General features: G+C 37.7%; 3 protein-coding genes across 3 annotated transcripts; all 3 read left to right on the forward strand.

Moving 5' to 3' along the window:
• Window positions 1-605: 605 nt before the first annotated feature.
• LOC135236401 (extracellular calcium-sensing receptor-like) lies at window positions 606-6855 on the forward strand. The gene is made up of 6 exons (XM_064302715.1): window positions 606-867; window positions 1184-1475; window positions 2381-3166; window positions 3259-3486; window positions 4617-4740; window positions 5846-6855. Exons 1-6 carry the CDS (start codon window positions 650-652, stop codon window positions 6754-6756), a joined length of 2559 nt encoding a protein of 852 aa, XP_064158785.1. The 5' UTR covers window positions 606-649; the 3' UTR covers window positions 6757-6855.
• Window positions 6856-7697: 842 nt separating this feature from the next.
• LOC135236402 (extracellular calcium-sensing receptor-like) lies at window positions 7698-14058 on the forward strand. Its single transcript, XM_064302716.1, has 6 exons — window positions 7698-7834; window positions 8053-8344; window positions 10145-10930; window positions 11030-11257; window positions 11505-11628; window positions 13126-14058. The coding sequence occupies exons 2-6, from the start codon at window positions 8087-8089 to the stop codon at window positions 14037-14039; spliced, it is 2310 nt and encodes a 769-aa protein (XP_064158786.1). The 5' UTR covers window positions 7698-7834; window positions 8053-8086; the 3' UTR covers window positions 14040-14058.
• Window positions 14059-15852: 1794 nt separating this feature from the next.
• LOC135236564 (extracellular calcium-sensing receptor-like) lies at window positions 15853-22126 on the forward strand. Its single transcript, XM_064303017.1, has 6 exons — window positions 15853-16010; window positions 16229-16520; window positions 17943-18728; window positions 18828-19055; window positions 19297-19420; window positions 21213-22126. Exons 2-6 carry the CDS (start codon window positions 16263-16265, stop codon window positions 22124-22126), a joined length of 2310 nt encoding a protein of 769 aa, XP_064159087.1. The 5' UTR covers window positions 15853-16010; window positions 16229-16262.
• The last annotated feature ends 1784 nt before the right edge of the window (window positions 22127-23910 follow it).

A 23910-nucleotide genomic window follows, 5' to 3' on the forward strand; every position in this document is an offset into this window, starting at 1 on the left:
TTAAATTAATTGAAAATATCTAGCTGTTGAGCTTGCTGGGTGGTCTATAATGCTAAGACACCGACCGTGTTTGAGCGCGTGGATGTGGATGTGGATGCAGTTTGATGTCAAATTCTGTCTATGCCCATGCTCTGGCCAGTCATAGGGCTGGGCATAATTGACCTTTAGCATCATGTACAGAGGGAGTCATTGGAACTGTGCTCACACAAGAGTAATTCCACTATGACCCAGGTACCTACAGTCTGTCAGCAAGTGCTGCACTAGTATGATCCCCTGACATACTAACTTATACAACTCAGCTTTTGGAATGTGAAAAAAGCAACAGCCAGCAGCTTGACCTTTGGACAGCTCTTCCAGATGGATACAACATACAATAACAATCATTCCACAATGAGACTGAACAATAATACAATTGGAATTGTAAAAAAAAATCAGGGCAAACCTTGGTTTTAAAAAACAGAGGAAAGCATATTATTACACTTATAAACTACAGTATATACACCATTTCTGTTGTCTCTGCTAACAACTGCAAGTTGATCCACCTCAGTCTGCATATCCTGGGACTCAGTCGTGCCCTTGAGAATCACAGATCGATGGAGAATTAAAACTGCTGTATTTAAACCTGGTACACAGCAGTGCTGGATCTGAGATGTACAGTGGGATGGCACTGCAGACCATTCTACTGGTACAGACAGTCGTCTGGGCTGCAGCACAGGCTCCACCATGCAGAATACTGGGGAGAGCAGCCAAGCCCAGCTTCTATCAACATGGAGACATCAACATCGGCGGAGTCTTCTCCTTACACGGTCAAACCAGGGAAACAAGCATGCAATTCACAGGAACACCACAGCCCGTGGACTGTGTACGGTAAGGTAAACAAAATCTAAATTTTAAACTGCAGTGTATGCAGAGGGCAGGGAACTGGTCTTAAAGTCAGAAGATGGCATGGCAAATCCCAGGTGTAAAACCGGCTTAAGATGAGTTGATTGAGTCTTCATCAGTATAAACTAATGACATACGGCGCTAAAAGTCTCCATGGATAATGAATCTACTAAATCTTAACAGCCTATTCTGATGGTATTTATTTTGAATATTGAATTTGAGATTCAAACGATGGAATTGAGAAATCAGTGGTCAAACTGTACCAATAAATGATCAACATAATTGTGTTTGATTTCCATAGAGTTAATTTCAGAGAATATCGACTAGCCCAAACCATGATCTTCACAATTGAAGAAATAAACAACAGAACTGACCTCCTCCCAGGTGTATCGCTTGGATATAAGATATACGACCCATGTGCTTCTTCACCGATGTCAATACGGTCAGCCATGGCTCTAATGAATGGTTATGAGAAAACACTGACCAGCACATCATGCTCCACACCAGCAGCAGTGCAGGCCATCATTGGAGAATCTGGATCTACTACCACTATTGCAATCGCTGCAACAGTTGGATTATTTCATATTCCAGTGGTAAGTTAGTTGGCTCTGTTCTCTGTTTGGAGGAAAACATGGGAGGTTATTCAATGATAAGTTTATTTGAGAACAGTATAATTCTGGCAACTATGTTTGGATTACTTTACCAATATTCACAATCCCATTTATTTAATTTTCAAAAAGATTCTGACCCCTAAAAAGTATATTTTAATTTATTTTAACCTTACATCCTGTACAACTGAACAGTCTCTATTGCTATTATTTGTAGTGTAAGAACATTTTTGAGAAGGTGTTTTTGTACATATAATTCCCATCTCATACAAAATGTTATATATTATCGTGTTTACCAATATTAAACAACAATTGGTAAACACAATAATTGCAATTAATTGAAATGCAAGCTTAACTTGAGAATAGCATTTGTCTTCACAGAGGATTCTTCAAATTCAACAACTAAAAAATGTATGATCTAAACAGATGTTTGCATTTGCAATCACAAGAAAAAAATCTTACATAAGTTTGCATTTATTCCCACTTCAGATCAACACTGCACTTGTGATCTCCACTTTAGTTAACTGTTCACAATCTAAATTTGTTTTTGACCTAATACATAAAAACTGAAAATTACAGTAAAAATTCTGCTCCTCTAAACATTTGTTACAAATGTCTACCACCTATATTATTGCATGCAAATATGCTGTACGTGTTCAGACCTATATTTATGAGCCATTATATTTACTTTGACTCTTACTACCACTTTGCAAAACATAAACTATAATAGTTTAGGAGGCTGAAAAGTAAAAAGAGCTGTAAATAGAAATACATTTATGAAGGAAGATACATTTTCATTAATAGTACATGCATTACTCAAATAACCCCTTCATTGATCTCCATTTCATTGTTCTATTTATTTTACTATTTCTGTATTAATTTCTTTACAGATCAGCCACTTTGCTACATGTGCATGTCTGAGTAACAGAAAAGAATTCCCTACATTCTTCAGAACCATTCCCAGTGACTATTACCAGAGCAGAGCACTGGCTCAGCTGGTGAAGCACTTTGGCTGGACCTGGATAGGAGCAGTGAGAAGTGATAATGAATATGGCAACAATGGGATGGCCACGTTTATAAAAGCTGCTCAAGAGGAAGGGATCTGCATTGAGTATTCTAAGAAAATTCACCTAGCAGAAACAGAGAAATTACTGAAGGTTGTAGATGTTGTCAAAAGAGGTACTGCAAAGGTAATTGTAGCATTTGTTTCACAGCTAGACATGAACAGCTTATTGGAGCAGCTGATCCTTCAGAATATCACAGGTCTCCAAATGGTAGGCAGTGAGGCCTGGATAACTGCACGCAATCTGGCAACACCAACAAGTTTCAAAATCCTGGGAGGGTCAATTGGCTTTGCGGTCAGCAAAGCCAAAATAAACGGCTTGAAGGAGTTTGTGTTGAAACTTCATCCATCCCAAAACCCAGACAACAATGATATTGTAGACTTTTGGGAAACTGCTTTTCAATGTTCTCTGACCAATGGAGTAAATTTACCCCCCTGTACTGGATCTGAGAGTTTGAGTAAACTAGAAAACCAATATACTGATGTTTCAGAGCTGAGAATCTCCAACAATGTTTACAAAGCAGTATACGCTTTTGCTCATTCTCTACATGACCTGCTGGCATGCGCACCCCATCAAGGCTGTACAAACAGTGTGAAAACAGAGCCCTGGCAGGTAACTCAATCAGCCCATCTTACATGGTTAATAAAACCTTCATTATGAATAAAGCCAACCAGTAATTTATCACAATCTTTGTTTCTCTACAGGTGCTTGAGGCTCTGAAAAAAGTCAATTTCACTTTAGGAACTGGGGAGCAGGTCTCCTTTGACAATAATGGAGACCCAGTAGCCAGATATGAGGTGGTGAACTGGCAGCTTGGTCCTGATGGTGCAGTAAAGTTCAGGGCAGTTGGCAACTATGATGCTTCTTTACCACCTGGGCAGCAGTTTGTGATGAGTCCTGTTACTATGGTTTGGGCCGGTGGGCAAAAACAGGTAAGTATCAATATAGCATAACACAGTTTGGTGACAAATACTGCATATAATACTTTCAACAACTCATAATACTTTTATGTATTTGTATAATTTTTTTGTGAATTGTATCTACCACACTGTACCTTTGATTGAAAGCAATGTTGATATATGAGTGATTTTTACAGACTATTTACAATATTGCATGTATGAAAATTACTTTATAGACAAGGACACATCAATGTTTGCACTAAAAGTAGAAAGATGAATTTGGATTATGCTTTAGAGGAAACTATGCATTTTAAACTTGTATGCCTGATTAGCAAAATTACTTCTTGGGCTCTGAAACACTTATTCATCCTTTATTGGTACAACACAAAAGAACACATTTTGACCAGTCTACTAAGTAGAGTGCAGACCAATATCATAAGGCGTAAAACAGGTCATTTCCAGAAATATCGGCCACCAATCAGAATTAAATGTCCAAAAACTGTGGTATCATTATACATTCAATTTGCTTCCTACTGTTTTATGAATCTTCACGACAGCAATGCAGATATATACAAAAAAATCTATACAATGTAAAATCATTAAATTTCTGCCATGAGATAGCATAGCAATTAATTACAATTTCATAACATTTATTACTTAGAGTGTAAAAATTAAGTTGTATCTCTATACACCTTAAAACAATGCAAAATTACTCCTAGTCTCCATACAGCTTCATCTTGCTTTTTAAGGTGCAGTAAAAGTGTCCCTTTCCCTTTATTTGTAATTTTATATTAGCATCGTTATCCATCCATCCATCCATCTATTATCTATACCCGCATATCCTGAGCAGGTTCGCGGGGGTACTGGAGCCTATCCCAGCGTACAATGGGCGAGAGGCAGGAATACACCCTGGACAGACCGCCAAATATATCACAGGGCACAAACACCATTCACTCACACACTCATACCTATGGGCAATTAGCCTAGTCTCCAATTAGCCTACCGGTGGGAGGAAACCGGAGTACTTGGAGGAAACGTGCACACGGGGAGAACATGCAAACTCCACGCAGAAAGCCCCAAGCCAAGATTCGAACCCACAACCTTCTTGCTGTGAGTACCAATGATTGCATTTTTGGCAAGAACTTGCTTTCTCTTGCACTCAGAAACCCAGGTCAGTGTGCAGTGAGAGCTGTCCCCCAGGCACTCGGAAGGCTGTCCAGAGAGGAAGGCCTGTCTGCTGCTATGACTGTGTCCCCTGTGCTGAGGGAGAAATCAGCAATACCACAGGTAATTCAGAGGTAACATTAACAATTTATAATAAAAGGAGAGGCTAACAGATTTATGGTTTGATTGATGCTACTAGCCAGTAGAGGCCATTAAAAAATGCAGGTATCCACAATAACTACGTCACTACCAATTAAAAAACAGTCTCCCGTTTCTGCAAATGAGCATTGCGCATGGAGTGCATAGAGCAAGTTCAGTCAAGGAACAATTGCTACGCCGACCAATGGTTGGCTTCAGCTGTCACAACGTCATGCATTTTCATAACCAACCAGTCACATACACACAATCCCTTTTCTCATACCCATCTAATCACATGCAAACACAGCCAATGGAGTGCCTGTTTAAACTAACTGTCCAATCTCTTCAGTTTTGCTTGTTGCCTGTGCTTCTTTGCATGCTTCGCTTGCTACTGCACAAAATTGTGCTCAGCATCCACCACCCCAGCTACCGCCTGTTGTTTCTGGTATTACTCCTGCTTAGGAAGAGAGATGTATCATGCTCCCTGTTAGATAGAGTAGTGCACGCTTGTGCATGCACTGCAGTACCTGAAATAGATCCATTCAATGCCAAACATAAAAAAATGTACTTACATATTCATTAAAATATGTGATCTAAATATGTGAGTTGTCCTGACTGAACTGAATTCAGATCAAAAACAGTGACCTATCTTGGAACTGAACCTGTAGCTTTTTGATTACATGCCCAGCTCCCAATCCATTGTATTACTCTGCTGGCCAATGGCATCATGGTATCACTCATAAAACAACAGCATATCAGCTTGCTTTAATGCACAAAAATATCATGACTACAAATTTACAGGGTGAAGAAGTTTTGCTTTGTTTCACGTCAAATATGAATCGCAGTATGATCGTTGTATTTACAGCAGCAATGACTACAATGAAAACTATTTTTTGGAAAACTTTCAGTTGCTTTGCAGTTTGTTTTTTTTTAGGTGAGCTTAACCTCCCAAACATCAGTATTATTAGCAGCAGTCTCAAAAATCAGTCAAGCTTTACACATAAACTGTAAGTTTATACTTATTAGTTTGCAAATGTCTGGTAATATTTCTGCATACATTTTCTAATCAAAGTATTAATTTTCTCTTCAGATTCTGACTGCATTCAGTGTCAAGAAGCATATTGGTCCAATTTCAAAAGAGATCAATGTGTTTTAAAGGCAGTTGAATTTTTGTCCTTTCATGAAATCATGGGAATCGTTCTTGTCATGTTTTCACTACTTGGAGCATGTGTAACTGTACTTGTGGCTGTGCTGTTCTTCATAAAGAAGGACACACCCATTGTGAAAGCCAACAACTCAGAGCTGAGCTTCCTGCTGCTCTTTTCATTGAAACTGTGTTTCCTTTGCTCTCTTACCTTCATCGGCCGGCCCTCTGAGTGGTCCTGTATGCTGCGCCACACTGCGTTTGGGATCACCTTTGTCCTCTGCATCTCCTGTGTTTTGGGAAAAACAATAGTGGTGTTAATGGCCTTCAGGGCTACACTTCCAGGCAGTAATGTCATGAAGTGGTTTGGGCCTCCCCAGCAGAGACTGAGTGTTCTTGCTTTCGCCTTCATACAGGTCCTTATTTGTGTGCTTTGGTTAACAATATCCCCTCCATTCCCCAACAAGAACATGAAGCACTACAAAGAAAAGATCATTCTAGAATGTGATGTAGGATCAGCAGTGGGGTTCTGGGCTGTGCTGGGTTATATTGGGCTCCTCTCTCTACTGTGCTTTGCTTTAGCTTTTCTGGCTCGTAAGCTTCCTGACAACTTCAATGAAGCCAAATTCATCACATTCAGCATGCTCATATTCTGTGCAGTCTGGATCACTTTTTTACCAGCTTATGTCAGCTCACCTGGAAAGTTCACAGTAGCTGTGGAAATATTTGCCATTCTGGCTTCCAGCTTTGGGTTGCTGTTCTGTATTTTTGTTCCAAAATGCTACATTATATTGTTCAAACCCCAGCAAAATACAAGAAAATATAGAAAGAGTAAAACCAATGCCAAAACTCTTTGATTGGCTGTTCTGTTTTCTGGTAATATGGTTTAAACACTGTGAGTAATAAATCATGACCAAAGAATTATGAAATCACTGCTCATGAGGGACAATGCAACTTTAGATGTCAGATTATTCAGAAAAATAAACAAATAATATAATAACAAAACTGTATCTGCCCACTGGTAGGTACAGGTGCATACCGTTAGAATTCCCCATATAGCAATCCCTAAGTTTATTTCTTTTAGCAGAGGCAATATATCTCTCCACGTTGGAATAAACTGTCTGACAAACAACATCTCTACATGGAGGAAAGGAATATTGTCATTTGCTTATAGTTTATAGAATGCATTCAGTTTTCATTTTAAAAAAATTGATTTTGAAACGTATAAACTTCTAGATGAACTTGATCCTGTCTGTATGTAAAGCTTAAATTTTACTGAACAAGAAAATCTATGTTTCAATTTAATATGATGTATGTAGCATCTGTACATTATGAGGCTCAGACATGGTTAAACTGACTTTTCAACTTAATGAGGAGACCTGTAAAGGACAAAGAAAAAATGTTACAAATAACTGTTTCAATGAATAAATCAATAAATAAATGTACCAATTCAAATAAAAACAAATTAAAATCTGCAAATGCTCTGCTGGCTTTTTTAACATGTATGCAACAACCACAGCATAAACATGGGCAGTGAGCAGACCCATGAGTGCTCTACAGAATTTTTCAGCTTTTAAGTTACTTGTGCAAACAAGTCCAAGTTGATCCACCTTATTCTGCATTTCCTGGGTCTCAGTCATGCCCTTGAGAATCACAGATCGATGGAGAATTAAAACTGCAGTATTTAAACCTGGCACACTGTAGTGATGCATCTGAGATGTGCAGTGGGATGGCACTGCAGATCATTCTACTGGCACAGACAGTCCTCTGGGCTGCAGCACAGACTCCACCATGCAGAATACTGGGGAGGGCAGCCAAACCAAGCTTCTATCAACATGGAGACATCAACATCGGTGGGGTCTTCTCCCTGCACAGCAATCCAACAGAAGCAACCATCCAATTTGCAGCCAAACCAGAGCCCCTAAAGTGTGCAAGGTAAAGTTAAATGACAATTAACTTTCAACTGCAGTGTGTATTTGAATTTAAGGAAGAGCGCTGGCTTAACAGTGCACTTCCAAAACATATTTTCAACAGCAAGCTATTTTATGTATGCATTGTAGGTCCCACCAGGTAAGCATGTTTGCTATGGATTATTATACAGCCTAATGATATTAGTGAAACTAACAATCAAAATAATAATTTATCATTTCCAGAATTAATTTCAGAGAATTCCGGTTAGCTCAGACCATGATCTTCACCATTGAAGAAATAAACAACAGATCTGACCTCCTCCCGTTTGTATCTCTTGGATATAAGATATATGACTCCTGTGCTTCTACTACATTCTCTGTACGATCAGCCATGGCCCTGATGAACGGTTATGAGGAAAAACTAACAGACACATCATGCTCCACACCAGCAGCAGTGCAGGCCATCATTGGAGAATCTGGATCTACTAACACTATTGCAATTGCAGCCGCCGTTGGATTATTTCAAATTCCAGTGGTAAGAGTTATTTTATTCTTTTCTTCATACTGTGTAACATAAGGACAGCGTATGTGAGGCCTAGTACTTACAAGGTTTCCTAAGCAGTTACTGTCCTTTATGGCAATAAGCTAAAACAAATTAATCGAATGTATTTTTAAATTAATACATTTAAAGATTATGTAGATACAGAAAATACACTGCTATTAATAGATGCACATAACACTGCTATTAATACATGCACATAATATTATTATTATTAGTATTTTCTTCTTTCGGCTGTTCCCATTCGAGGTCGCCACAGCGGATCGTCCTGATCCACATATTTGATTTGGCATATGTTTTACGCTGGATGGCTTTCCGGACGCAACCCTCCCATTTATCCGGGCTTGGGACCAGCACTACGAATGCACTGGCATGCGCATCCCCAGTAGCTGGGTTTTTGGGGCATTGGCTGGGATACGAATCCGGGCCGCCGGCATGGCAGGCAGGAGCTCTACCACTGGGCCACCAATGCCCCTATTATTATTATTATTATTATTATTATTATTATTATTATTATTATTATTATTATTATACCTTAATCATAAATATATTTTTTTGCTTGTTAAAATTACTGATTAGCCTCTGTTCATTTTGTATAAAGAAGTTGAGTGTTTTTATAATATGGTCAAATGTGAAAATGAGAACTTATTTTGCAATAAGGAATATATTTTCACTACAGTGTCAGAAATGTTGAAAATCACTTTGAAGAAAGAATACATATCAATGTATCATGGCATGAAATGAGAAAAGGTTTTTTTAAGACTGTTTCATTGCGTAAGTTGATCAGTCACATTAAAAAATAAAAATATGTAACAGCATGTACTGTAATCTTCTCAGCTAGGTTGGCCAGAATCAGAAAATGGGAAAAGCACAGCGACAACATCAAATACACTGATAAAGTCAGTTTAGACTGCAGCAGTCTTGCTAGGGATGTTTTCTGGATTTATTCAAGCAAAAAATATAACCAATCAATCACTCAATGAATAAATAAATAAGCTTTTGTTAATATGTACATGAATAAGATGGCAACACATTTTTAAAAATGTAAAAAAAAAAAAATGTAATAAAGAACCCAAACACTCCAGTGGTTTTGGAGGTCTCTCAGTTACATTTCAACATAACTTTTATTTTGACAATGCACAATGACATGAATAAAGTAAAAACTCCTCTACCCTAACCACTGCCAGTGATCTTAAAGAAAAATGTAAGAAACCAGCTTGACACAGCTTGAAAGGCTGATCAAAAAAAATTTAAAAACTACATATTTTGCTGTGGATCAAGTCATCCAAACTTGATTAGTAATTAGTAATAATTACAAAAAAAATTGACAAATACGTTAAAAAGATTTCACCTGTTTATCAAACAATTGATCATTTTCTTTCCTTGTCTTGTGGTGAAGTATTCTGTCAAGAAAATGACTTCAATGCTGAGTTCAGCATACTTTTAGCATACTGCTGAGTTGAGAGATAATTTATAGCTATGTAAGAATTATAAGTATTTTCTGCAGAAGTGACACTGCTTCAAAATAGAATTACCTTCCATACTGGATTGCTGCCTCAAAGCAGTTCATATTGGGTTGTCCCAATATAGTATATTTAAAAGTAATCTCATTAACACTCAAAAATAACACCATTTGATTATTTAAATCCATTAATATTATTTTAATTATATTTAAGCTAATCTCAGATTAAATAAATTATCTTAACTTTATTCAGTGAAATAAGCCTGGCTGAGCTGAGTTCTAATGCATTGTATATTTTCATATCTTCATTTCAGATCAGTCACTTTTCAGCATGTGAATGTCTGAGCAACAGAAAAGTATTCCCTACATTCTTCAGAACCGTTCCCAGTGACTATTACCACAGCAGAGCACTGGCTCAGCTGGTGAAGAACTTTGGCTGGACCTGGATAGGAGCAGTGAGAAGTGACAGTGACTATGGCAACAACGGGATGGCAACATTTATAAAAGCTGCGCAGCAGGAAGGGATCTGCATTGAGTATTCAGAGAAATTTCACAGAACAGAACCAAAGAAATTACTGAAGGTTGTAGATGTTATCAGAAGAAGCACTGCAAAGGTAGTGGTAGCATTTCTATCACAACTAGACATGAACAGCTTATTGGAACAGCTGAATCTGCATAACATTACTGGTCTCCAAATGGTTGGCAGTGAAGGCTGGATAACAGCAAGCGATCTAGCGACACCTACGAGCTTCAGAATACTGGGAGGGTCAATTGGCTTCGCAGTCATAAAAGCCAAAATAAATGGCTTGAACGAGTTTGTGCTGAAACTTCACCATTCGCAATACCAAAACAACAGCGATATTGTAGACTTTTGGGAAACTGCTTTTCAATGTTCTCTGACCAATAAAGTAAATTTACCCCCCTGTACTGGATCTGAGAGTTTGAGTAAACTAGAAAACCAATATACTGATGTTTCAGAGCTGAGAATCTCCAACAATGTTTACAAAGCAGTATACGCTGTTGCTCATTCTCTACATGACCTCCTGACATGTGCACCCCATCAAGGCTGCGCAAACAGTGTGAAAACAGAGCCCTGGCAGGTAACTTAATCAGTCCGTCTTACATGGGTAATAAAACTTTCATTATGAATAATGCCAAACCAGTGATTTATCTTGGCTTCAATGTTTGTTTCTTTACAGGTGCTTGAGGCTCTTAAAAAAGTCAATTTCACTTTGGGAACTGGAGAGAATGTCTCCTTCGACAATAATGGAGACCCAGTAGCCAGATATGAGGTGGTGAACTGGCAACTTGGCCCTGATGGTGGTGTAAAGTTCAGAGAAGTTGGCTACTATGATGCCTCTTTTCCATTTGGGCAGCAGTTTGTGATGAGTCCTATTAGCATGGTTTGGGCAGGTGGACAGAAAGAGGTAAATGTTCATGTGCAACACTGATATTGTTTTCATGCATACATGATCAAATAATACATATGAGAACATATTTCTTTCAAATGGAGAGTATATTATTAACTTTACCAGACTTCTAATATTATCTTTTAATATATTCCAAAAAATGTGGTGGACCTTTCAAATAAATGTCATAATTTGCATTTAAAGGATGGACATCCAGTGTAGCATAATAAGTACATTTATAAACCTGTTAATCAATGTTGAACAGAAACCCAGGTCAGTATGCAGTGAGAGCTGTCCCCCAGGCACCCGGAAAGCTGTGCAAGGAGGGAGGCCTGTCTGCTGCTATGACTGTGTGCCCTGTGCTGAGGGAGAAATCAGCAATGCTACAGGTGATTCCATCAACAGACCAGTCTACAAAAAAACATTTCTGGGCCGATTGCAGCATGCCTTCAAGTTGGAGAGTAGCACAGGATTTTCTCGAGACTTTCTGCATTTCACACAACTAGATAAAGATCAAGACCAAATTTCCTTAGTCCTGATTGTAACATGCCCTCAAACTTGTTAGTATAGTTCTATGCTAATCCTGAGTGCAGCGTGCTTTCAATGCCATCGATAGGATACTAAAATAGCGTACTTCATTAGCCTGCTGCTGACCAGGTTACACCAGAAACTAAGGCTACGTTCATGCTGCCTGGTAAAAGTGACCCAATTCAGATTGTTTGCTCATGTGGCACAGATCGGATATGTATTACAAACGTGTAAACAGGAAAAGAGCACATGGAATTGGATATTTTCAGATCCGTTTTGGGCCACATTCATATCCAGTTGCCATCCTTGGAACTGTTGGAACTGTTATTCCACTCCCTTCCACTCTTAATAAATTTGAAATTTTAAAAACTATACTACTTCTTGCTCAAACAATAAATATTTAATTTAGATTTCACCCCAATATTAAATGACTGGCTGTGTGTTAAACACATTTGCATTGCTCTACCTCAAAGTATACTTGCAAGAACAATATTGCGATTTAAGAGACGTAACTCCTGATGACATTACAAATTCTATTCATTTACCATGAATATAAATTTACTCAACAGCTTTTATTAATTATTCTGTTGATCAATGACTTTTGACTTGTGAATCATTTCTCTAATCGGCCTGTCATCATTGCAGTGCTTGTGTTGGGTTCAGATGGTATTAAGAAGGCAAATGGCATATACCGATAATTGAATATATTCAGTCAAAAGTCACCAGTATTAACAATAGCAATTGATGTGTGGATTCAGGTGTTTTTTCGGGATTCATCAGTTTCTTATGCTACTCAAAAGTCAACAGAGGCCAGAGAGTTAGTTATTACATTAGGACTCAAATCTTGACATTACGAACACAACATTTCGGAGGAAAAGCCAAGATATATTCATTTTGTAACAGTTTATTTGAAAGAAGCAAGCATATTTTTTTATTTTTGAAGTATGCTGTATAAACAAGACAAGGTATGGTCTTGTTTATATAAGCTCTGCATTGTAATTATTACAATTGCAGATTTTTCAGAAATTAAAAGAATTACCATGAAATATTAAAGCTTTTCCATACTCCGCCTTCACTGTGCATACCAGAGAACTTGTGCCTACAGCTTTAAATATCTCAATTTCGCTCACAAGCATGTGCATAATGGCAGGGAAAACATAAGCAGTTTACTTCAGGGCCATGTTCGAAACAGTTTGGTATATCAGCGGAGTATATAAGTTGAGTACAAGTTGAGTTTTGGTCTTAATATTATGCTGCAATTGTTCAATATTCAGTCAGAGCTCTTTTCTCTGAACATCATAACCATGAGTTTTCTAATAACGGTATTCATTGGTTTTTTGTTTTTTTTTTGTTTACAGATTCTTATGACTGTATTCTCTGTCCTAATGAATACTGGTCGAATACAAAAAGAGATCAATGCGTTCCAAAGGCTGTTGAATTTCTGTCCTTTAAAGAAGTTATGGGAATAGTACTTGCTATTTTTTCATTATTTGGAGCATGTGTAACTGTACTTGTGGCTGTGTTGTTCTTTATAAAGAAGGATACACCCATTGTGAAAGCCAACAACTCAGAGCTGAGCTTCCTGCTGCTCTTTTCATTGAAACTGTGTTTCCTTTGCTCTCTTACCTTCATCGGCCGGCCCTCTGAGTGGTCCTGTATGCTGCGCCACACTGCATTTGGGATCACCTTTGTCCTCTGCATCTCTTGTGTTCTGGGGAAAACAATAGTGGTGTTAATGGCCTTCAGGGCTACACTTCCAGGCAGTAATGTCATGAAGTGGTTTGGGCCTTCCCAGCAGAGACTGAGTGTTCTTGCTTTCACCCTCATACAGGTCCTTATTTGTGTGCTTTGGTTAACACTATCCCCTCCTTTCCCCACCAAGAACATGAAGCACTACAAAGAAAAGATCATTCTAGAATGTGATGTAGGATCAGCAGTGGGGTTCTGGGCTGTACTGGGTTATATTGGTCTCCTCTCTATATTGTGCTTTGTTTTAGCTTTTCTGGCTCGTAAGTTGCCTGACAACTTCAATGAAGCCAAATTCATCACATTCAGCATGCTCATATTCTGTGCAGTCTGGATCACCTTTTTACCAGCTTACGTCAGTTCACCTGGGAAGTTCACTGTAGCTGTGGAAATATTTGCCATTTTAGCTTCTAGTTTTGGTTTGCTTTTCTGTATTTTTGCACCCAAGTGTTACATCATTCTGTTAAAACCTGAATTAAACTCAAGAAAACATGTGATGGGCAAGATGCCCTCAAAGTCCCTTTAATTATTTTAATAAAACTATTCTAAAAAGTTCCTCTTGACATGTGCATTTCTTCAACTGTGCAAGTGTTGTATACACGCTTGGATATGAAGTGGTGACCCATCATCATGGTTAAAAATTGACTCGTCAGTTAGTTACAGAGGTAGAGGCTACCAAGTCCTATTTTTGCTATAGAAGCTGAGCATATATGGCAATAAAACATTTGTCTGCAATTAAAAAATAAATAAATTAGTGATACTGAGATGAATGTAAAAATTCCCTCAGATACACCAAACACTGGATCTGAGTGGTGAAGGAATGCGTGTAGTCTCACCTGGTGCTACCACGTCTAAAATAATGTTTTGACTATTCCCCTGTTCTAACCGTCATACATAGGAGACTGTATATGAGCGGCTAAAGCCTCTTTTCACCAGTAGTGTGGCTCCATTCAGATCGCCATCAATCTTGGTAGACGTGGACGTGCCTCTGGCTTGTGCAGCCTACAAAGACACAATTGTATACCTTATGACGTCACTACTGTGTAGGTGAGTGATTCTGTGGTTCCAATGTCCTGAGTTCTAAGTTTATATTAGGATCTTAAAACCGCTAAGTGTGTAGTAGTGTAAAGTCAAAGAGGAGTGCCAGGTAAATGTAAATGCAAAATATTATACAGCGTGTTCAATATTATAAGTATATAATAGTGCACTGAAATCCAGCGGGTTTAACCGATTAACACCCTCGTTTTAAAGTCCAGCAGTCTGAACACAAGTTGGTCAATAGTTAAAACTTCTCACTTATCCAACATATAAAATATATTTATTTCATTAGGTAATAATTATTAAAAATATATATTATAATAAATTCAATCTACAAATTTGTTGAAAGGAAGAGCAACCAACTTTATCAAAATGTAAAACTCACAACCAGATTAAAATTAATACATTTATTAAATTACAAACAAAAAAAAAGTCTAATCTAAAGATGAAGGCCAGCTACCTTAAAGGTATAATATGCAGAGATATTGAAAATGGCAATTTTAGCAGCATGGATGATTCCATATTGGCAACATTAGTATTAATTATGCAGTGTTATAATGATCTTTTTCACTGAGTGTAACATTAACATGGGAGAATATCGTATGGTACTCCGTAGCACGTCTATTTTTTAAATTGTTTTTTTTACAGTCTTTGTTTGCAACTTTGTTAGCTTTGATAGTGAAGATGGCTACACATAACTACATAGCATGCAATTCAGTTTTTGGCCCATTTTTTGCCTATTTGTGCATATGCATAGCTAAGCTATATGTTAAATGTAAGCTGTGAGTTTCAGGCAGCTCTCTAAACAGTTTGATGATAAAAAGTTGTAGGAAGGAACAGACAGAATTATTTGTTTCCTCTAGGCAATGTCAGTGGCTATTTTAGCATGTCTGGACATCAGCACCAAAATATACCAGAAAATACTATGTGATTTGGTCAGTGAGCATCTGTATAAAAGTACCATTACTTTCAGGGAAAAAGGACAGAGCCCAACTCAGAACTCATCAAGCAAGATCTGAAATTACACACAGTATATGAAATGAACTAAAAACAGCAATGTGGAAAGATATCAATGCTCTTCAAAACTGTGTTGATCATTACATTTGCCTCTTTTGCCAGGGCAGTTTACTCCACATTAACCTGATTATTCTGGGACTCAGTCATGCCCTTGAGAATCACAGATCGATGGAGAATTAAAACTGCTGTATTTAAACCTGGTACACAGCAGTGCTGGATCTGAGATGTGCAGTGGGATGGCACTGCAGATCATTCTGCTGGCACAGACAGTCCTCTGGGCTGAGGGACAGACTCCACCATGCAGAATACTGGGGAGAGCAGTCAAGCCCAGCTTCTATCAACATGGAGACATCAACATCGGTGGGGTCTTCTCCCTGCACAGCAATCCAACAGAAGCAACCATCCAATTCGCAGCCAAACCAGAGCCCCTAAAGTGTGCAAGGTAAAGTTAAATGACAATTAACTTTCAACTGCAGTGTGTATTTGAATTTAAGGAAGAGCGCTGGCTTAACAGTGCACTTCCAAAACATATTTTCAACAGCAAGCTATTTTATGTATGCATTGTAGGTCCCACCAGGTAAGCATGTTTGCTATGGATTATTATACAGCCTAATGATATTAGTGAAACTAACAATCAAAATAATAATGTATCATTTCCAGAATTAATTTCAGAGAATTCCGGTTATCTCAGACCATGATCTTCACCATTGAAGAAATAAACAACAGATCTGACCTCCTCCCGTTTGTATCTCTTGGATATAAGATATATGACTCCTGTGCTTCTACTACATTCTCTGTACGATCAGCCATGGCCCTGATGAACGGTTATGAGGAAATACTAACCGACACATCATGCTCCACCCCTGCAGCAGTGCAGGCCATCATTGGGGAAGCTGGATCTACTAACACTATTGCAATTGCAACCGCTGTTGGATTATTTAAAATTCCAGTGGTAAGAGTTATTTTACTCTTTTCTTCATACTGTGTAAGGACAGCATATGTGAGGCCTAGACTTGCAAGGTTTCCTAAGAGTTACTGTCCTTCATTGAGCTAAAACAAATTTATAGAATGCATTTTTAAATTAATATAATTAAATATTATGCAGATACAGAAAATATACTGCTCTGAATATGTGCACATATTATTATTATTATTATTATTATTATTATACCTTACTCATAAATATATATATAATTTTGCTAATTAAAATTACTGATTAGCCACTGTTCATTTTCTATAAAGTAGTTGAGTGTTTTTATAATATGGTTAAATGTGAAAATGAGAACTGATTGTTCAATAAGAAATATATTTTCACTACAGTGCCAGAAATATTGAAAATCGCTTTAAAGAAAGCATCAGAATACATATCAACATATGACATGAAATGAGAAAAAGTTTTCTAAGACTGTTTTATTGGGTAAGTTGATGAGTCACATTTAAAAATAAAAATATGTAACAGCATGTACTGTAATCTTCTCAGCTAGGTTGGCCAGAATCAGAAAATGGGAAAAGCACAGCGACAACATCAAATACACTGATAAAGTCATGTAAAGTCAAGTCAGGGATGTTGTCTGGATTTACTCAAGCAAAAACATAATCAATCAATCAATCAATAAATAAGCTTGTGTTACTATTTACATAAATAAAATTGCAACACATCACATTTAAAAAAATGTAAAAAAAAAACAAATAAATAAAAATAAAAAACACTCCAATTCTGGCAATGCACAATGACATAAACAAAGTAAAAACTATTCAGCTATAACCACTGCCAATGGTCATAAAGAAAACTGTAAGAAACCAAAATACAGCTTGAAATGCTTATACTTTTATAAAAGTTAAATATTTATTTTTTTAAAAACTACATATTTTGCTGTTGATAAAGTCATTGAAACTTGGTTAGTAATACCTACTAAAAATTTGACTAATAGTTACATTAAAAATTTCACCTGATTATCAAACAATTAATATTTTTCTTTTCCTGTTTTGTGGTAAAGTATTCCGTCAAGAGAATGACTTCAATGCTGAGTTCAGCATACTTTCAGCATAGTGCTGAGTGCAGAGTTAATTTCTAGCTATATATGAAATATAATTATTTTCTGTGTGACACTGCTTCAAAATAGAATTGCTGTCCGACCTGGATTGCTGCCTCAAAGCAGTCCATATTGAGTTGTCCCAATGTAGTATATTTAATAGAAATCAAATTAAAACTCAAATAACACCATTTGATTATTTAAATAATTTTATATTGTTTTAATTATATTTAAGCTATTCTAAGCTTAAATAAATTAGCTGAACCTTATCCGGTGAAATAAGCCTGGCTGAGCTGAGTAAATTTGTAAATGCATTGTAAATTTTCATATCTTCATTTCAGATCAGTCATTTTGCAACATGCGAATGTCTGAGCAACAGAAAAGTATTCCCTACATTCTTCAGAACCATTCCCAGTGACTATTACCAGAGCAGAGCACTGGCTCAGCTGGTGAAGCACTTTGGTTGGACCTGGATAGGAGCAGTGAGAAGTGACAGTGACTATGGCAACAACGGGATGGCCACATTTATAAAAGCTGCTCAACAGGAAGGGATCTGCATTGAGTATTCTGAGAAATTTCACAGAACAGAACCAAAGAAATTACTGAAGGTTGTAGATGTCATCAGAAGAAGCACTGCAAAGGTAGTGGTAGCATTTGTTGCACTACTAGACATGAACAGCTTATTGGAACAGCTGAATCTGCATAACATTACTGGTCTCCAAATGGTTGGCAGTGAAGGCTGGATAACAGGAAGCAATCTAGTGACACCTACAAGTTTCAGAATACTGGGAGGGTCTATTGGCTTTGCTGTCCCCAAAGCCAAAATAAATGGCCTGAAGGAGTTTGTGCTGAAACTTCACCCCTCCCAAAACCCAAACAACAGTGATATTGTAGACTTTTGGGAAACTGCTTTTCAATGTTCTCTGACCAATGGAGTAAATTTACCTCCCTGTACTGGATCTGAGAGTTTGAGTAGACTAGAAAACCAATATACTGATGTTTCAGAGCAGCGAATCTCCAACAATGTCTACAAAGCAGTATATGCTATTGCTCATTCTCTACATGACCTGCTGGCATGTGCACCCTATCAAGGCTGCACAAACAGTGTGAAAACAGAGCCCTGGCAGGTAACTCAATCAGTCCGTCTTACATGGGTAATAAAACTTCCATTATGAATAATGCCAAACCACTAATTTATCTTGGCTTCAATGTTTGTTTCTTTACAGGTGCTTGAGGCTCTTAAAAAAGTCAATTTCACTTTGGGAACTGGAGAGAATGTCTCCTTCGACAACAATGGAGACCCAGTGGCCAGATATGAGGTGGTGAACTGGCAGCTTGGCCCTGATGGTGCAGTAAAATTCAGGACGGTCGGCGATTATGATGCCTCTTTACCCTCTGGGCAGCAATTTGTGATGAGTACTATTAGCATGGTTTGGGCAGGAGGACAGAAAGAGGTAAATGTTCATGTGCAACACTAATATTGTTTCCGTGCATACATGATCAAATATGAGAACATCTTTTCGTTCAAATGAAGTGTATTTTATTAACTTGACCAGAGTTCTAATTTTATCTTTTAAGATACTCCAAAAAATGTGGTGGACCTTTCAAATAAATGTCATAATTTGCATTTAAAGTATGGATATCCAGTGTAGCATAATAAGTACATTTATAAACCTGTTAATCAATGTTGAACAGAAACCCAGGTCAGTATGCAGTGAGAGCTGTCCCCCAGGCACCCGGAAAGCTGTGCAAGGAGGGAGGCCTGTCTGCTGCTATGACTGTGTGCCCTGTGCTGAGGGAGAAATCAGCAATGCTACAGGTGATTCCGTCAACAAACAAATCTACAAAAAACATTTCTTGGCCGATTGCAGCATGCCTTCAAGTTGGAGAGTAGCACAGGATTGTCTCAAGACTTTCTGTGTTTCCCAGAAGTAGATAAAGATCAAGACCAAATTGCCCTAGTCCTGATTGTAACATGCCCTCAAACTCGTTAGTATAGTTTTGTGCTAATCCTGAGTGCAGCGTGCTTTCAATGCCATCGATAGGATTCTAAAATAGCGTACTTGATTAGCCTGCTGCTGACCAGGTTACCCAAGAGACTAAGGCTACGTTCATGCTGCCTAGTAAAAGTGACCCAATTCAGATTGTTTGCTCATGTGACACAGATCGGATATGTATTACGAATCTGTAACCAGGAAAAGTTGCTCTACCTCAAAGTATACTTGCAAGGACAACATTGCGATTTAAGAGACGTAAATAATGATGAAATTACAAATGAATTTCAGTTTACCATAAATCTCAATTTACTCAAAAGCTTTTATTAATTATTCTGTTGATCAATGACTTGTTTTGAATTGTGAATCATTTCTCTAATCAGCCTGTCATCATTGCAATGCTTGTGTTGGGTCCAGATGGTATTAAGAAGGTACCTGGCGTATACCGATAATTGAATATATTCAGTCATAAGTCACCAGTATTAAATATAGCAATTGATGTGTGGATTCAGGCGTTTTATCGGGACTCATTAGTTTAATATCCTATTCAAATAAAGAGAGGCAAGAGAGTTAGTTATTACAATTTATTTGAAAGAAGGAAACAAATTTATTTATTTTTGAAGTATAGGATCTGCATTGTAATCATTATAATTGCAGATTTTTCAGATATTAAAAAAATTACTATTAAATATTAAAGCTTTTCCATACTCCGCGTTCACTGTGCATACCAGAGAGCTTGTGCCCACAGCTTTGAGTATCTCAACTCAGGAGTATGTGCATAATGGCGGGGAAAACATAAACAGTTTACTTCAGGGCCATGTTCGAAACAGTTTGGTATATCAGCTGAGTATATAAGTTGAGTACACTGGATGAGAAAGTTGTTCCATCCATTATCTATACCCGCTTATCCTGGGCAGGGTTGCAGGTGGTGCTGGAGCATATCCCAGTGTGCATTGGGCGAGAGGCAGGAATACACCCTGGACAGGCCACCAATCTTAGAGAAAGTTGTTTAGTAGGTGAAATTTTCTCTAAACACTTCAGATAATCTTATTTCTGGGGTTTCACGGACAGCATTCGGGAGCATGCTTTTCAGGAGGTCAAACATACTTTTAAGGAGATTCAACAGGAAACGGTGGAACCATCGTTGGGTCTCATAAATCAGAGAAGAAGAGGCAAAGCCTTTTTATGACAAAAGCAGGACTTCATGACATACCGTTGGACACACTAAACAGGTGGCAATATGTTTAGTACAGTAGACAGTACATATTTTAAGAACACAGTTACTCTGCAGCTGTGTCAGTCATGGGCCTGGACTAGCAGGAGATTTACTGAGGATCAGCTGGTACAGACCTCCACTTGCATGCTGCAATTTTCAATAACTTCTTTAACTTAATACGCAGCAAATTCTGCGTAAGTATGCTACTTTGAAAACCCATGTTAATACACAGCCGTGGACTGAAAACTGAATGCATGTTGCAACCAACTATTTTTCAGTTTTGGTCTTAGTATTAGGCTGCGATTGTTCAATATTAAATCAGAGCTCTTTGCTCTGAACATCATCACCATGAGTTTTCTAATAACGGTATTCATTGATTTTTTTTTGTTTTTTTTTTACAGATTCTAATGACTGTATTCTCTGTCCTAATGAATACTGGTCGAATACAAAAAGAGATCAATGCGTTCCAAAGGCTGTTGAATTTCTGTCCTTTAAAGAAGTTATGGGAATAGTACTTGCTATTTTTTCATTATTTGGAGCATGTGTAACTGTACTTGTGGCTGTGCTGTTCTTCATAAAGAAGGACACACCCATTGTAAAAGCCAACAATTCAGAATTGAGCTTCCTGCTGCTCTTTTCATTGAAACTGTGTTTCCTTTGCTCTCTTACCTTCATTGGGCGGCCCTCTGAGTGGTCCTGTATGCTGCGCCACACTGCATTTGGGATCACCTTTGTCCTCTGCATCTCTTGCGTTCTGGGGAAAACAATAGTGGTGTTAATGGCCTTCAGGGCTACACTTCCAGGCAGTAATGTCATGAAGTGGTTTGGGCCTCTGCAGCAGAGAGTGAGTGTTCTTGCTTTCACTCTCATACAGGTCCTTATTTGTGTGCTTTGGTTAACAATATCCCCTCCTTTTCCCAACAAGAACATGAAGCACTACAAAGAAAAGATCATTCTAGAATGTGATGTAGGATCAGCAGTGGGGTTCTGGGCTGTACTGGGTTATATTGGGCTCCTCTCTATATTGTGCTTTGTTTTATCTTTTCTTGCTCGTAAGCTGCCTGACAACTTCAATGAAGCCAAATTCATCACATTCAGCATGCTTATATTCTGTGCAGTCTGGATCACCTTTTTACCAGCTTATGTCAGTTCACCTGGAAAGTTCACTGTAGCTGTGGAAATATTTGCCATTTTAGCTTCCAGTTTTGGTTTGCTTTTCTGTATTTTTGCACCCAAGTGTTACATCATTTTGTTAAAACCTGAATTAAACTCAAGAAAGCATATGATGGGCAAGATGCCCTCAAAATCCCTTTAATTATTTATTAATTTTTATTTTAATAAATAAAACTATTCTAAAAAGTTCCTCTTGACATGTGCATTTCTTCAACTGTGCAAGTGTTGTATACATGCTTGGGTATGAAGTGGTGACCCATCATCATGGTTAAAAATTGACTTGTCAGTTAGTCACAGAGGAAGAGGCTACCAAATCCCTTTTTTGCTATAGAAGCTGAATATATCTAGCAATACAACATTTGTCTGTAAGTTAAACAAAATACTTAGCAATACTGAGAGGAATGACATAGATTGTTTTGTAAAAATTCCCTCAGATAAACCAAACACTAGATCTGAGTGGTGAAGGAATGTGTGTAGTCTCATCTGGTGCTACCACATCTAAAATAATGTTTTGACTTTTCCCCTGTGCTAACCGTCATACATAGGAGACTGTATATGAGCGCCTAAAGCCTCTTTTCATCAATCTTGGTAGACGTGGACGTGCCTCTGGCTTGTGTAGTCAACAACGACACAATTATATACCTTGTGACGTCACTACTGTATAGGTGAGTGATTCTGTGGTGAAAGTATCCTGAGTTCTATGTTCATATTAGGATCTTAAAACCACTAGGTGTGTAGTAGTGTAGAGTCAAAAGAGGAGTACCAGGTTAATGTGGCAGTGTAGTATAATGGCTAAGGATTTGTTCTTGTAACCTAAAGTTTGCAGGTTCGATTCCCCGGTAGGACACTGCCGTTGTACCCTTGAGCAAGGTACTTAACCTGCATTGCTCCAGTATATATCCAGCTGTATCATTGGATACAATGTAAGCCGCTCTGGATAAGAGTGTCTGCTAAATGCCTGTAATGTAATGTAAGGTAAATGCAAAATATTATACAGCGTGTTCAATATTAGCAGTATATTATGGTGCACTGTAAAATGTGAGCAATGGGTATACGTGAATGGCGATGTAGGAACAGTGAAGGCTGAGTAAAATGTTTATGTTCTGAATCCAGCAGTTTTAACCGGTTAACACCCTCATTTTAAAGTCCAGCGCTCTGAACACAAGTCGGCCAACAGTTAAAACTTCTCACTTATCCAACATACAAAATATATTTATTTCATTTGGTAATAATTATTAGATTTAGTAATTATCAATTACATCTCCAAATTTTTTGATAGGAAGAACAACCTCCTGGATCAACCTTTATCAATATATATATGTTAAACATGTTATGCATGTAACTAAAATTGCTATTTTAGCAGCATGAATGATTCCATATTTGGGTAACATTAGCATTAATTAGGCAGTGTTATAATGACATATATCTTTTTCACTGAGCATAACCTTAACGTGTGAGAACATCGCATGGTAACTCCATAGTACAGCTATTTTCTGTTTTTCCTTGTTCAGTATTTAGCTATTCCGCACATTTAGTTAGAACTAGGAAGTAAATACCTGAATCGTGTGTGGAATAAGTAACATTAGCAGGCCATAGATACATTAGGCTAGCTAATACACTTGGAAGGTGAATTACTTTTTCACAAGGTTATCCATATCCTATTCAAACATTAGCCTCTTTTATTTTCTGAAATACAACATATGTATATGTCCATGGTTATGGATAACTGGTAATTTATGTGAATTGTAGCTACCTTATCTGACTTGTGTTCTTTAGTTGTTCTAACTTCCTTCGGAATGCAGTTACTGTGCGTCCGAGTTATGCTGTGTTTTATAATCAGTGTGCCCAGATGAGGACGGGGATTCTTTGTTTGCAACTTTGTATGCAATTCAGTTCCTGATAGAAAAAAAAATGCTGGTAAATTAT

The sequence above is a fragment of the Anguilla rostrata genome, chromosome 12 (genome assembly GCF_018555375.3).
Source record: "Anguilla rostrata isolate EN2019 chromosome 12, ASM1855537v3, whole genome shotgun sequence".
NCBI classification, from domain to species: Eukaryota; Metazoa; Chordata; class Actinopteri; order Anguilliformes; family Anguillidae; genus Anguilla; species Anguilla rostrata.